This window comes from Prenolepis imparis, unplaced genomic scaffold (genome assembly GCF_030444845.1).
Source record: "Prenolepis imparis isolate NDT839.2.m4 unplaced genomic scaffold, iyPreImpa1.0 SCAF_13, whole genome shotgun sequence".
In the NCBI taxonomy this organism is placed as follows: domain Eukaryota; kingdom Metazoa; phylum Arthropoda; class Insecta; order Hymenoptera; family Formicidae; genus Prenolepis; species Prenolepis imparis.
In genome coordinates, this window is record NW_028141171.1 from 8,871,009 (window position 1) to 8,886,155 (window position 15,147).

The following is a 15,147-nucleotide window of genomic DNA, read 5'->3' on the forward strand; positions in this document are numbered from 1 at the left end:
CGTTATGAAGCGAGGGCAAGACAAATGACCGAAATGATAGCGAAATAGATGCGAACAGAACAGAACAACTAGATTGTCAATATTTCCGATCAGTGTGTTCAACGTCTTAGCGGTAACATCTTCGATAACGTCCTCTTCGTCTCCCGTACTCTTGTTCGCTACCAGCCATTCTAGTACGTCTTCTTCTTTGCTCAGTTCATCTAAAAACGCGTACTACGAATTAATTTCGCTTCTAAATTGCTTTACATTATTAAAATGGGATAATTGTGTGTTAAATCGATTTAATAGACTTAAACACGTACGAGCATTTTGCGTATTTTATGCGTTATTTTACTCGCGCTCTCTCGTACTTACTTTCGTAAATGATCGGGATTTGATGCCTATAGTAAACTAGAGCTGGAAGAGAACCGAGATTATATTCGTCCGCGAGCGCCTCGTCCGCGATCTTTACGAAGCCGATGCCTAATTGATCGGCCTCGTCATCGATGTTCTCCAGTTCTTGCAGAGCCTTGAGGCACTTTTTGCAGTCTGGCTTGTCTGTCCCATTTGAAATAAAAAGATGCATTATTGTGTGTCTTTGTCATTGAACGTCATCCTCGAATGCTAATTATAATTCCGTCCACAAGTCTCTATATAAAAATTGAAAATTCGATTTTCTCTTGTAATTCTTGAATGTTATATCGTCATTTTATGTAATCGTTGTCGTTGTATACTCAACAATCTAAATATCTCTAATATTATTAGACATAAAAATCACATAAAATTTTACAATGTTGTCGAGATACCAAAATTACTATGTTTTTTTTTTGGAATAATGAATAATCCTTTTTAGATTGCTTTTCCAAGAATATTGAAACGAAATTAGATTAGTATACACAATTACTCTCACAAAACAGTCTCACTCTTATAAAACACATTGCTCTATTCTAAAGGGAAATGCGGAATAATGCAGTTTATATTCTACACATCTGACCGGTGCACACTCAGAATGCAAACAGTAATTGAATATTTACAAATATTTTAATTAAAGAGCGCCTCGTACCAAGAATTTACAATTCAAAGCGCTTATAAATAATAGAGAAGGAAAAATTTGGCAAGCTTCATGTTAGCTGAGTCTCCTTTTTAATTATATACATCACATATATATATATATATATATATATATATATATATATATATAATTTCGTATTCAAATGCTAATTTACTAAAAACAATTTTTAAGAGATTTCATCAGAGTATCCATCGTATATTCGAAACGAGCGAAATGTGTGAATGTAAAAAGCTCTCTTGCCGCTCTATTGACATCCGTTTTTTCCCCGCGTACCGCATCCCTCTGTCGTTGTTCACGTACATTGGAGCGAAGAGCTGCAGGGACGATGCGATAGATACAACTCTGGTAATTGATGAACACGCAAATCGATAGTTAAGAATATGGTTTGAAGGAAATACATTTGCCGGAGGTGAACGCGTGATCACAGCATGTCGGATGATGCACTCGCGAAAAATCACTTTTCCGCGGAAGAAAAAAGAAAAACAATTTTATTATATTTCATTATATGGTATATATACGAAAAAAAAAAGTATATATATTTTTTGCTTCTTATATAATTTAATTTTGCGATAAAAGATTAGATGGAAAAAAGGAAGATTGATTTTTTAAACGTTAAAGGAAAACGATTTTATATATATGAAAAAAGTCATATATAAAATTTTTTGCTTCTTACATAATTTAATTTTGCGATAAAATCAGGTGCAAAAAAGAAGATTGATTTCTCAAGCGTTATTATTATAGTATATATAGTTGATAGTAGTAACTCTCTATAAACGGCAAAGTGATCTTTCATTAACGTGCGATATTGGATTGCATGTAGCAGTGTATATATACGTGTGTGCGTGCGTATGTACGTATGTAAAGAAGCGTAGGGTATAGGTGCTGTGCCACAGGTAGAAGAGAACATCGTTCTCTTATAAATATGTACTTACTAGACCCAGTGCCCGCACACCGCTCCGTGTCCGGACCTATTCGTATCAACACACACAAGAATTTTCACATATATGTATTATTTACAAGTATATTGTATGTGATCGAATCGCAAAGTGGACGGAATGATTCAGCATGACAGATTTAATTGCCTTCATTGCTGCGACGATGATTCATATATCTTTATTGATCCAGCTTTCCATTTTGCGATAGGATGTTTCAAACTCGATCAACACGAACATCGACACGAACATTGAACGGAAGAGACAAAGACAGTAGAGATAGATAGGCAGAGAGACTTTACAGAGGTAAACAAACCGACGTAAACATTGCGCTTTATACAGAGAAAGATTACAGGCGTTATTTTCTATCAATCGATTCATTGATAAAAATATCTTTGACAATCCTTCTCTGCATATATGTACATATGTGATATTAGGAACAACTAAAACTCAAGGAATATGAAATCGTACATCATAATACGTATATCTAAATATATCTAATTATATTAATTAAATTTTTAAAAGCTTAGTGATTAAAAAAGATTTGCGATAAGCTGCCTTATTATAAAACTGTTATTATTAATTCATTGCTTTATAACATTATAATTTATCGTGCACATGGTAGAAGTACGCGATATCTTGAAATTGAACTTGAAGAAGAGTTAATTTTTATTTTATGTACAGCGACGAACAGCTCTTCTCATCGCACACGTGATATACACAGATTAGTAATACGTCGGACAATAACAAGTGAAGTGAACGATAGATATTACACGATAGTGTGTAGGTGTACACATAGAATGGTACATTACATAGCATTGCTGTGTATCCGTCGATTTTTGGCGCCGACTGGCACCATCACTAGCCTAAATTAGTCTCGTAAATGGATTTCGATTATATGATATATATATATATATGAAATTATGTCGTGCTATTTTAAAAAATTCAGAGGCGCCAATTGAGATCGATCATGCTCTGCGTTTTCGCCACTATTTAAAAATTAAATTAGAGCTGTCTAGCGCGAGCGATTATCTCGTTCTACGTCTCTCTTTTGCTGTTCGATCGCACGTTTGATCGCAGTTCTTTAAACTTTAAATTGCACCAAATGGCTCGGTTTAATATAATGCACAGAACTTTCTTATTTCGTTTTATATCAAGCGTATCTCGTGGTTTGTGTGAGTTTACAGTTTATAAAAATTATAGATTATTTGATTATCAAGGTGTTTAAGTTTAGTCGTTGTTTTATGTGTGTTATAGAATCTTTGTGAAACATATATTATGAGACTGATTATATAAATATTTGCATTTATAATAATAAGTAATATAAATATTTCGTATAGTGAATATCTTATATCAATTAAAATCATTTCTATTCATTTTTTAAATTAAACACACCATTTTGATTTGTTTTTTTTTTGAAGTATATTAGCGCGTATTCTATTTTTTTGTAAATATAGAGTTGTTTGCAAAATATTTTACAATGCGACAGCATGCTCGATATTCTATTAGAAATTAAACGGTGAACATTGAAAAGTAACGTGCTCCGGATGGTTGCGTGCGATCTTCCGGATTTATTGGAACGGAACATAATTCAATGTGTTTAACGAGTAATAATAAAGAAAGCGACTTACAGAAAAGAACCGCAACAAAATCTGTTTCCTCGACGATTTTCGTCAGAATCTTGGCATTAACTTCTTCGATACGATCCGGTAGATCCATCGCTTCTAAGCTCGTGAGAAAATCTAATACATTTTCTTCGTCCATCAGGTCACCTAAAATTAAACAAGCGTTGTGTATATGTTTTTTGTTGTTAGATGTGCGACTGATAATTTTTAGCATTTGCTTTATTACAATTTTTAACATCGTAACAATAATAATAAATATGATTATAATTACAAATAATAAATTTAGAACAAATTATTATAATTATAATACTCATCGTGTATTTAAGCAGATATTTATTTATCGTGATTAAATTCGCAAAAAAATTAAAGAGGGCTGATGCTTACCATCGTATATAATAGGTTCTTTCTCGCGGAAATACGTAAGAGCTGGAAAGTTTTTGATGCCATATTGCTTCGCCAATCGTTTATCGTTGATCTTGACAAAGTCCACTCCAAAGTGATCCGTATCGTCGTCGATTTTCTCCAATTCGGCCAGGACCTTGTCGCACGTGGTACAACTTCGTGCATCTGTAGAAAAATTTCGAATTAAGCCGTACACAATATCAAATAATGAGACGTAAAAATGTTTACTGAAAAATATACGAATCGCAAATAAAGTGACTCGCGAATCGAACCACCGGTTCAACCACAAATGGGATCAATTTCCTTCTTTATTTCGTTTAACAAACTCGCTTCGCGCTTTCTCTCAGGCGGCTATGAGGGAGAAAGATCCAATTGCTCTCTTCTGGGCACATTTTTATCGTTTCTGCCTTGGCAGTTGTACACGTTCTTGGCGGGCTGCGCTTCATTCGAGCGTACAGGGTCCGAGGCCGCTACTTCTGCGGTGATGGTGGTGGCGGTTGCGGGTGTTGGGTTACAACCATCGGCTATAGATATCGAGGTATTGTCCCCGATCAGTTTCCCTCCCCCCATTTATATCAACCGGCATAACGTTTTCCCTAAGCGAGGACCTTGATTCACGGTTGATGTTGATGATAACGAGAGACAGGGAGGACGATGTTACGCTCATCGTCACGTAGACGCTTCGCGCGCCCCGCCATTTTTGGTGACGACTTCCTCAGAATAGAGCTAGAAGAAACAGGAGAGGTGGTTCCGATTCTCTTCCTCTCTATTTCTGTTGTCTTTTCGCTCGCTCTCGATTTTGCTCCCTGTTTTTTCTCTCTCTCTCTCGCTCTTTCTTTCGGCTTCTGTCTGCGTATGTAGGTACTCGTCGGTGTAGAAGCAGTCACTCCTTTCGTTACGCTTCTTTGCTCTTGTGCGATCATATATCTGCCTACTTTTCTTTCTCTTTTTATCTCCATCTATATGTCTTCTTCTGTCTCTCTACCTCTTCGTCATCACTGAGGGTAACGTAATAGCATTTGGTTAACGAACACCCCCGCAAAACGGTTGGCAGAATGGTCTGACTAAGAGGCAAAAAGTAAGAGAGAGAGAGATATATATATAAAAGAGACACAGAGCGCGAAGGAATTCTCGAAAAGTCGTGCCAGATAAATTGGACCGTGTCCACCGGTTGCTGCCGTAATAGTCGAAAGTCAAGAGAAATTGGACGATAACCCATTAGCGGATACGAATGAAAAAGATTCAGCCAAACAAAAGCCCACGGAGGAGGAATAAATGAGATTGACATCTTTCTGGTACTATAGGCATAATCAATGAAACCTCTTAAAATTGCGGTTTTTTTTTCTATATTCAGGACTTTTGCATTTGAGATATCTGGATAGATAATTTGATGAGTAGTGTAATCAGTAGTTTATTCGTTTCAATTAAACAATTTTTATTATAGTTCGATCGAAATCTTTGATTCTTGTTTCAATGTGCTGAGGCTTTTCGGAGACTGAAAAGAAAAATGAAAAGTTTTTAGAAATACAATACTCTTATTCGCTTATTCGGAAAGGATCACAGGCAAAGATCGTGAATGAATATAAATACAGTGTCGTAAACAAACCTATTTTTACTTCGTGCTTTGATACCGAGAGAATTATCGAGATGGAGAGACCAAAATTCAAATGACACGTTCATATATCTCAACAGACTCATCCACATATTTCACCGATATCGAAATTCGTGTGCAAAAAAAAAAAAAGATTAAAGATATAAAATTATTAATATAAAAAAAAATACTGCGTGGATAGTTATCGCGCGATAAATGAGAGATTATATTGATTATTTTGACAAAGTAACAACGGATGACATTTCGCATTTGCGACATTGCTCCCGATTAAAAGCGACAGGTGCGCTCGTAGAACTATTTCGTTCGTCGTCACATCGACAGCTGCCACGAGGCACATAACTAAATTATGTTCGTCTCTGGCGAAGAATGCATATTCGATCGAGACACGTTCATTAGTTGGCCTCAACTTTCGAATTACTCCCGATCGGTCAGCCAGAAATATTGAATGAATCTACATGCGCGATTTTCAATTCAATTTGATGCAACACCTAAGTGTTTACAACTTTCGTTTTTTATAGATATAAGTATCACAATTTTTTGTGACATTTCGAAATGAATGAATGTAAGGATCAAAAAGACAAAAGCAATCGCGACAGATGATTAAATAATGAAAAATTGATTTTATATAAAAAAAAACTACAAGGTGTGATTATGGAAAAATTATTATTTTATTTAAAATAGATTTCTTTAGTTCGTTTGCCGTATTTTCCCAATTTGGCGTCTTGCAATACTTCCTTTTCGCGAAATAAATCATTTCAGTAATTAGTTGATCTTTCCACTTGATAGAGATATGTATGCATTAAAAAGAAAATTTTATTTTAAATAGAACTGTACTTTCAATAAAATTTTGTAAGTATAGGAAGTTTATTTCTCGGAGACAATTGCTCTTATCATTAGGCTACTTCCGACCGTCTATATATATCTTATTAATGCTGCGCTTACAAAATAAAATAATTTTTATCGCGTAAAATTATTTAAATTTTTTAAAAATTACTCTTACATTATTTAATCGTTGAATTGTGCATATGTATTACCATTATACGAGAAAGAGAGAAAGAGAGAAAGAGAGACAAGACGAGATCGAACGACGGCCAGTGCCTAGTTTATGAGCCACTAAAAATACAAGAACGAACGGCCTCGCCGTTATATCGTCGTCGTCGTCTTCTTCTCGTCTTGGTCGCCGTTGTCCGCGGGCATCTTCGCCAAGGACGCGTCCGCGATACTCTTGGTTTACAATTATGTGGAGTAACGACCGACATACAGTATGAAATTAAACGCGCCTTTGACTCGTCATCGTTGCTTTTCATGAAACGCGCGCAAAGAACATTTAATTACTAAAAGAGAGGCTCTCTTTTTTCTCAAAGTATATGAAAAGATAAGAAGGAGGAGACACGCGCCTCTCAATCCCAAGAATTCGTTGAAATAACGAAATTTGTCTTGTTGAATGCATAAAGTAGAATAACAGCATATAATAAATCGGGCATAATATACAAATAAACTGTGGCGAGAGGAACAGACATAGGAATAAATTGCACTATTCATCGCTATGGTAGCCATATGTTATGTGTTCCAAGACATAAAATTAGGTGTACGTATGTATATGTATTTACGAATGGAAAAACTATTTCGAAGAAATCGCGCGATATATAATCAATAAGAAAAAGAATTCTCCGAAACACAAAATATAAAATATAATTCTCTTTACGTTGCTGCAATTACAATATATCGTTTTAATTGCCATTGTTGTGTGAATAATATGCGCTCGGAATCTTTTTATTTCTCTCCCTTTCTCTCTTTCTTGGTGCAAACTCTCCGATATGACATAATATTTGTCTGTAATTATCTACTTGTTGATTGATTAAAATTCTTCAATTTTTTCGTGTCTCTAAGCTAAATCAATATTTCCATAATGTCGTGTCCATTATAGTGATAATTTTGCCGGAATATAACCTTCTCCCAGAAATAGAAGACAAAATATTTGCGAGAGAGCGAACGAATAAAACTAATCGTCGCCCGTGCGTAGAATGTTTCCGCTCTATTTGTATGTATGTATGCACGCGAATTTATCTGTACGAGAGCCACCCATGCAATGGCCCAGATTGTCGGTAAAGCTTTTCGAATGTCGCAGTCGCGAATGGCGCAGCTTAAAAGAAAATCGCGCGAGTTACGATGACAGTGTGCTCTGCAAAACGAGATCTCGTATTTTTAAGCTTCTGATTCTTCACTGTGGCTATATTGGATCATGAGGTTAAAGTTAAAAATAATAAAAACTTTTTCTTGAATTATTTATATAGAATTTATATAGAATTATTTATATAGAAATAACACATTACATTTTTCGCATGCCATCACTTGTATCCGATGGTATAAATCGATCAAACGATACTGAAAACTCCTTTCCCCAATTGTTTTGCATTAATAAAGGAGCGTACAATTCAATCTATTGGACGCACTTTCAACGAATATGAACGTGACAGTTAATCAAAGTATGTCATAATCAAAATTAAAGCTATCTATTAATCCTCTCTCTCTCTCTCTCTCTCTCTTTTTTATAAACCGAAAAGGAGAAATTTTCAGCATATTCACGAACCTATTATTTTATCAAATACAAATTACGACACATATATAAATAAATTAGTTTATTTTTCAATCTATGATACAAGAAGAAAATTTATATGATTTTTTCACTTTACATAATAAAGCATGGATTTGGAAGTTTTCACTTTTAAATTGTAAGATTCGTGGTCTCGATAATGCAGGAAAATTACACGATACATTGTTGAACAACATACGAGAGCACATGTGTCTACATCTTTTTAATCTATTGACTCGACTCTATGGGAAACAGGGCCACGTGTACACGTGTAAGTATTTACTGTGACGCAGAGGCGGAAGAAGCATCCCCGCACGGTGGATATGGAGTAATTTTAGATTTCTGGCCGAAAGGATGTCTAGGGCTCTCGAAATGCCGATACTACTTTTCGTGTTATTATTACACGATTTTTTTCCGAATTTTGCTCTTTCGCGTTAAGATTTTGTTAAATTTCAAAATGCATCGCGTATCCAAACTAATTTAACTATATTCAAGCAAACACGTTGCATAAATTGTCAACTGCATAATGTATTATGTGCCAAGAAAGAAGACAGTTTCTCTCAAATATCTCATCAGATATAACTTCAGTGTTCTCTCAATTACATTGTTCTCGCGGATTATATAAACGCAATTAAATTCAGAAGAACTTTCGACGATTGTAGATCAGAAAATATATATGCTTTTAAATGTTGCATCGCTGCTCCAATTCAATACTGAAATAGTGAGGTTTGAAGATATTGCAAATTTAAGTTTTATTTCTTTTCTTCTAAAGGTGCGTTTCTTCTAAATTTAAAAAAATAATCAAGTTTTATTATATTTTTTTAGGTAATATTACTTTAAATTTGTAAATTTTATCAATGACACTCAGTTACTTAATATCAGGAATAATGTCAGATTTTCTGACAGATGTACATAGCATCGCTACTGAACTTATTAAAGACCTACTTTAAGACTAGAACAATTAATATTGTATTGAACGGTGATGTAGTGGCAATATACATGCATCATGATAAAAAGAAAACAGATATACGAGTCCTTAAACAGTAAGCTAGAAGAAAAGAATTCGATACGAGAGCATACGATGACATGAGCCGCGAAGACGTTGCAGCTGGAAATAGGTCGACGCGTGAGCTCGTCGTCTGAGTCCTCCGAGCTTCGCCAGTCGATTCGTCTATCGTATCTCTCTCGATAATTGCTACCGCTTTTCTACTTTCCTTCCTCGTTAAATTCTCCTGCTTTTGAACCTAAGAATCTCTCGCACTATCTCGTCCAAGCAGAGCATTAATCGCGCCCTTATTTATTTATTTGTTTAAAAATAAATTTAAAGCGTTTAAAGTTTTGCTTCTCTTATCTATGAAAGAAATAATAATAAATAATTCAGAAATAGAAAAATTTGCGAAACGAATAAGAGAGTGAATGCAGCTTGATGTAAATATACAGGGCTAAAGAGAGAAAGGGGAAAAAAATAAATTTCACCCACATATGGGTAGGACGCTGTACAGAGGAGGAACCGAGGCGTCTGGAAATAGGTTTTGCTCGCGAGCTCGTCGTCCGGGTCCTCCGTGGATCCTACGGTGTCCTCCTCATACGATTTCGATACATGGCATTTTCGAGTCTTTCGCGGCCCTTGAAGAAGCAGAAACCGGCCAGAACAGGTCCGTGTTACGCGACGACGAGATCTACGCGGTGGGCAGGGTGGTCGCGGTTACCGGGACGGCATTATGTTTTCAGCGGAGACGATATAAGCCGAGAGGGGTAAGCGCGAAAATAACTTCTAACGTGTGCTAAAAGCAGCATCCACCGGAGCGCCAGCCTTGCTACAGCGTGTTTAAGAAGCGAACGAATCTTCCGACGATCATCCTTTGGTTCGGCCGACCGATCTTGAATTTTTGGTTCGCGGGTTTGAATTTTTCAATCAAGAGAGAGGAGAGATGTATCGAGAGGCCGCGAGAATCTTGAACATCTCACATTTGTTTCTTTCTTTTTTTTTTTATAATAAATAGCGTGATGTCGCGCACGTTTTATTGTAATTTTAATTCACATTTAAATAATTTTTTTCTCACAATTTTAAACACACATACCATGTCGCATTACGCGTGCGGTTTGAATGCCGAAGTGATGAACGCTACATTTCGGGACAATGTATTTTGAGTCCACGCGGTAAAGGTGAGCTAGTCTTGCTTACCGCCGATGGCACGTTAGTGTTTGTTCGCGGCCGAAAATCCGGGGTCGATTATATCACGCGGTATTACGAAAAGATGATTCAAGAGAAAATTACGACGAGTATGCGAGCCCGAGCGACTCTCGGGCACCGATACAGACGAACAGGTTGTTAGGAATTTGATCTCGCGACTTAATTTTATTCCCTATTCCTTAAGATATAGGTACACATTGTGCACAGACACATTATAATATACTTTATTCTTTCTGATTTTCGACTAAAGCCACTATTTTTAATTATATAAAATTCGAATATAATATGCAAGTATACTATCGTTTCAATCAATCATCTCAATTTGCAAAAATTACGTACTAATATATTAAATTGCGCGGAAGTCGAGACATTTAAAGGTAGCATCGTAAATTAAATTGTGAATAAATTCCGACGAATCGCGATTGACGTTTTAATACGTTAAGATCGCAGCTCGTGGGCTTCTGCATCTTGCTATGCGTCACGCTAATGAGTCACTTTTCGCTATATGCATTTCCTGGATTGCTCTCTAACAAGTGAAGAGCATGGACCAGTTTCGCCTTTGATATTAATGAAACGCGGAGATATACACAATTAAAATTATAAAAATACGCCTTCAAATATTTTAATTACACATATTGGACACATTTAAATTTATAAAATTTTTTATCAACTCTCTTGTTAACTCTATCAAATTATTCTCGTAAAAAGATGCGGAGAGAGAGAGAGAAAAAGAGAGACACGTGCAACGTAAAGAGAGAGAGAGACATTTTTGCAGACATTCGTCTCGACTGTTTTGAAAAAGGAAGGGGATTGTATTACATCAATTATCTTTGGGGAGCTCTGAAAGACATACACAAAGATGCATTTTGGCATGTTGCCATATAAGATGTGACCTTCGATATATTCAGCATATAGCAATTCAATATCTCGGTATCCTAATACACGTTTTCTTAAAACGAACTTGTCCGATTTATCCCGATTTGATCATCCAGATGATTGGCCAGAGATATAGCTTAAATTAAATTAAGCGTTTACGTTTGCGGTAATTAAACTACCAGATTGCAAACTCGGGAAGCGCTACCTCGAGAGAGGCTGTCCTACTGAGCGGTCGTAGCACTTGGCAAAAGGAGGGAATTTAGTACCTGTTAATTCTCACGTGATGGCAATTTGCGGGAGTAGAATTATCGTTTATGAAGCGTGTGTGCCGATAAAACGTATCATTACTGCAAAACCGTAACTTTTAGCGAGAGTTATGCTTGTACGTATGTTATACTCTTCCGAAAGTAGCCAATTGTAAGAGTTCGAAATTTTATATTCGAATTAAAACCTGGGCGGGAAAGTTTTTATTTTTTTGGAAACGATTTCTATGAAGCTTTCTTCGAGCGAAATATTTTGATCTGAAAATGTAGTTACACACTATGTGGTTTTTCATTTTATACATCATCGATGCATCTCATATGTAAGGTTACGCTTTTCTTCGCTGCATATAGAACAGTCTCAATGACGAACAGCGTTCCGTAACTCTGACTGTAGCTTTCATCGACACCCACTCGCGTTATATAATGTACTAACAAGAGCCCGGAAAACGTTAATGCGTTTTCACGATTAGCAGAGGAAAATGCCATAAAAGATAAAAAATAACGAAAAAAGCTTGCACGTAGACATCATCGATTAGACGATTTTAAGGAAACCCTCGTAAGATATATGAATATGATGAAAATGAAAAAAAGATTAAAATAATTTGTTACATTTAATTGATTGTGTTAATTTTAAAGCTTTAAAAAAAGATTATTTATAAAGTCTACACTTTAATGTCATTAATTTAATTTGCTAAACTGAAATATTATTTAATATTTCGCTGCTTTGCTGCTATCTCTTTCTTTTTCTTTCTTTTATGTTTTCATTTATCATAATATCACGATCGTGTATATATTACTTTGTTTTATAATTATATTATTATGTCTCTTTTTAAATATGTGTGATATAATGAACCTAACTATCTAATTTATTGAATATTTATTACTTCGAATTAATATTGAATCAATATGCAAGTATTGATTGCTACCAGAGATGTAGCATCATTAACTTGTCATAGGAATTCCCGTTATTTTTATGCAATAGTTTAAATTGAAAAACATATGTGCACAATACATTAATTTGTCGAGTACAGAAACAGATAGAGAAGAGAGGGAACGTTTTTTATCTTCCCCTTTATGTTAACGAAATATGATATGTATGCGTGGATAAGAGAACAAGAACGATCACACGAGAGTCGCGACGCGCAGCATCCCGCTTGATTGCCAAATCACAAGAATCGAAACGTGAGTTCGATGTCGATACGAATATAGACGCGAATCACAGCTACCGTGGACGCTCGCGCGATTTCGCAAAATCGCGCGACTGTCGCGCGATCATATAAGAAACAACGATATTATATTTTATAGATATCGATGAACGAATTTGGAGATGCATCATCAATTTTGGGACAAGGAACAGAATGTTTCATTTTTTTCGAGATCGTTTTCAAGCGCGTTCACCGATTGCGATATAGGTATAACTTTTGCATCGCGTAAAAGTTAGGGGCTGTCTTTTTATATATATTTAAAATTATATATATGTATTTAAATTATTTTTAAAAAAATATTTTTTTAAAATAATTAATATATGTATATTTTTTTAAATAGTTTGAATATAACTAGTTTTAAATATATATGTATACACAAATATATATATATATATGTATATATATGTTGAATTAAAAAATATATAAATTATTTAGAAATTTATATATATATGTGGGTTTTATTCGCGCGTATATCGTAAATTCGGGGGTTGCATCGTACCTGTCGTCACCGCTCATTCACCGCGAAGGGATACGCCATGGTTTGTGCACGACATACGGAGACTACGAAAGAGATCTCGGTTACATGAAGAGCCAGCACTTACACCAATACACGGCAACAAAGTCCTTCTCGTTGAGGAGCCGTTCGAGTTGCTTGGCAGTGACTTCCTCGATCACCGGCTCAGCCTCCTTCTGCTTGCCGGCCGAGCCGCGGGACGAGGCCGACTCCTCGGCTTTCGTCTTTGCGGCGGCGTCAACGTGACCCAGGAGGAGCGAGATCAACGTCAGCACGGCCAAAAGGACCATCGTCCTCGGATAATCCGTCGTCGTCGGCATCGCAGGGCCGCGGGTGGCAATACTCCGCCTTCTTCTTCGCCAGCACCACCACCATCGGCCGAACCGTACCGCCGAACCGTCGTTCGCCGTCGACATCGCCGCACTGACTGCCGCGCATCGGCTATTTTTGATTTTTCGGACAACGTCGGCCACGCAGGCAGAACGGCCAACGGCAAAGGCGACGATGACGATGAAGAGGAAGAAGAAGACGACGACAGCGACGACGAGGACGGTGGCGATGGGCACGATGACGTCGCGTTTCCGTTTCGTTCGCCACCCAGTTTCGGTTCAGCGTCTTACGGCCAGTTTCTTCACCCCCGATTAACTTTGACCTCCGGTTAAACTATATTTTTGTCTCTTTTCAGATACGTTTTTAAAAAAGAGACAAAGATATAATTTAACCGGAGATTACAGTTAATGGGAGGTGAAGAAACTGGCTATTAAAGAAAAAAGCTTCTGATCTCAGAAAGATATATCTTATCGCGGTCGAAAAAAATATCGACATATCCTTCAATTGACAGAATTGATAGAAAAACCTTGGACCATAAACCGAGCATACTTAAATCGTCTTATTTTCGGGGATGTTTTTTTTTATATAAAATGAAACATACAAAAGTAATAATATTTGAATCTAGAGCCTAAGATATGAAAATACTTGGACATACATACATATCTTTCTATTATCGTGCAAACGATATATTTTTATAAAATATTTTCCTATAAATTTTGAGAATTTAAATTACTAAAATAAAGAAATTCGGCTATTATGGTTTCGGTAACGTTTACTTTCATTCATTCGTTTGTAAATTATTTGTATATTGTTAATAGTTGCATCGCACAAAATATTTAAGCGTTTGCAAAAATCTCGAAAGGTATTGCGGAGTTAATTATCAAAACCCTTCCAGGATTTATCTCTTTTGGGAAATTCTTCTCCATCGAGGGAGATCTTAAAGAATGCCATACTACTTGCTTTTTTCGATATAAAATGCAGAGACAATTGTTAGGAATTTTTAATCTGATAATGTTTGTTTTTATGTTATAATGCAAAAAATAATAAGATTGCTCTAATATATGTATGTATTTTATTTGTTACAGGTAGCATTGCATACCCAGTGCGATTCACGCGTCGTGTCGGGAGTGCCGTGTAAAGTTTCGCGTGTCGGGAGTGCCGTGTAAAGTGTCGAGCCATCGTAATTATTCATAATTTTCGCGAATGTCGTGAGTGCTACGAATGACGGTCGATCAAGAGAGGAGGAGGAGGTCCGGGGAGGCATCGAGCGACAGCGGGGCAACTATAAGGTATGCAAAATAAATATATAATTTCTTTTAAGAAACACATAATTTTTATTACATTTGTTTAAGTATCTCTGTATATATATGTATTTTATTTGTTATTACAGGTAAGCGTTATTGATAAGAGAGGAGGAGAAGAAGGTCCGGGGAGGCATCGGGCGACAGCGAGGCAACTATGAGAGAGAGGTATGTAAAATAAATATATAATAACTTCTTTTAAGAAACATATAATTTTTATTATATTTTTGTTTAAGTATTTCTCTCTCT

General features: G+C 36.1%; 2 protein-coding genes across 5 annotated transcripts in view; one reads left to right on the forward strand and one right to left on the reverse strand.

The window, feature by feature from the left end:
- Positions 1-13,733, reverse strand: part of Hlk (hulk) — a 31,362-nt gene extending 17,629 nt beyond the window's left edge. For 2 of the 4 annotated variants that reach the window (XM_083053584.1, XM_083053583.1), the window contains exons 1-6: positions 13,356-13,732; positions 3,993-4,175; positions 3,615-3,755; positions 1,984-2,019; positions 355-537; positions 57-200 (exon numbers count right to left, since the gene is read on the reverse strand). In XM_083053584.1, the coding sequence (XP_082909710.1) occupies positions 57-200; positions 355-537; positions 1,984-2,019; positions 3,615-3,755; positions 3,993-4,175; positions 13,356-13,683 (1,015 nt within the window). In that variant the 5' untranslated portion in view covers positions 13,684-13,732. Of the gene's footprint in view, positions 1-56; positions 201-354; positions 538-1,983; positions 2,020-3,614; positions 3,756-3,992; positions 4,176-13,355 lie in introns of all 4 variants that reach the window. The other 2 variants (XM_083053586.1, XM_083053585.1) reach the window with 2 other exon arrangements.
- Positions 1-15,147, forward strand: part of LOC145944576 (uncharacterized) — a 67,723-nt gene that overhangs the window by 20,197 nt on the left and 32,379 nt on the right. Inside the window, exons 3-4 of the mRNA XM_083052980.1 lie at positions 14,683-14,886; positions 14,988-15,066. The gene's annotated coding sequence lies outside the window, so the exon portion shown is untranslated. The remainder of the gene's footprint in view (positions 1-14,682; positions 14,887-14,987; positions 15,067-15,147) is intronic.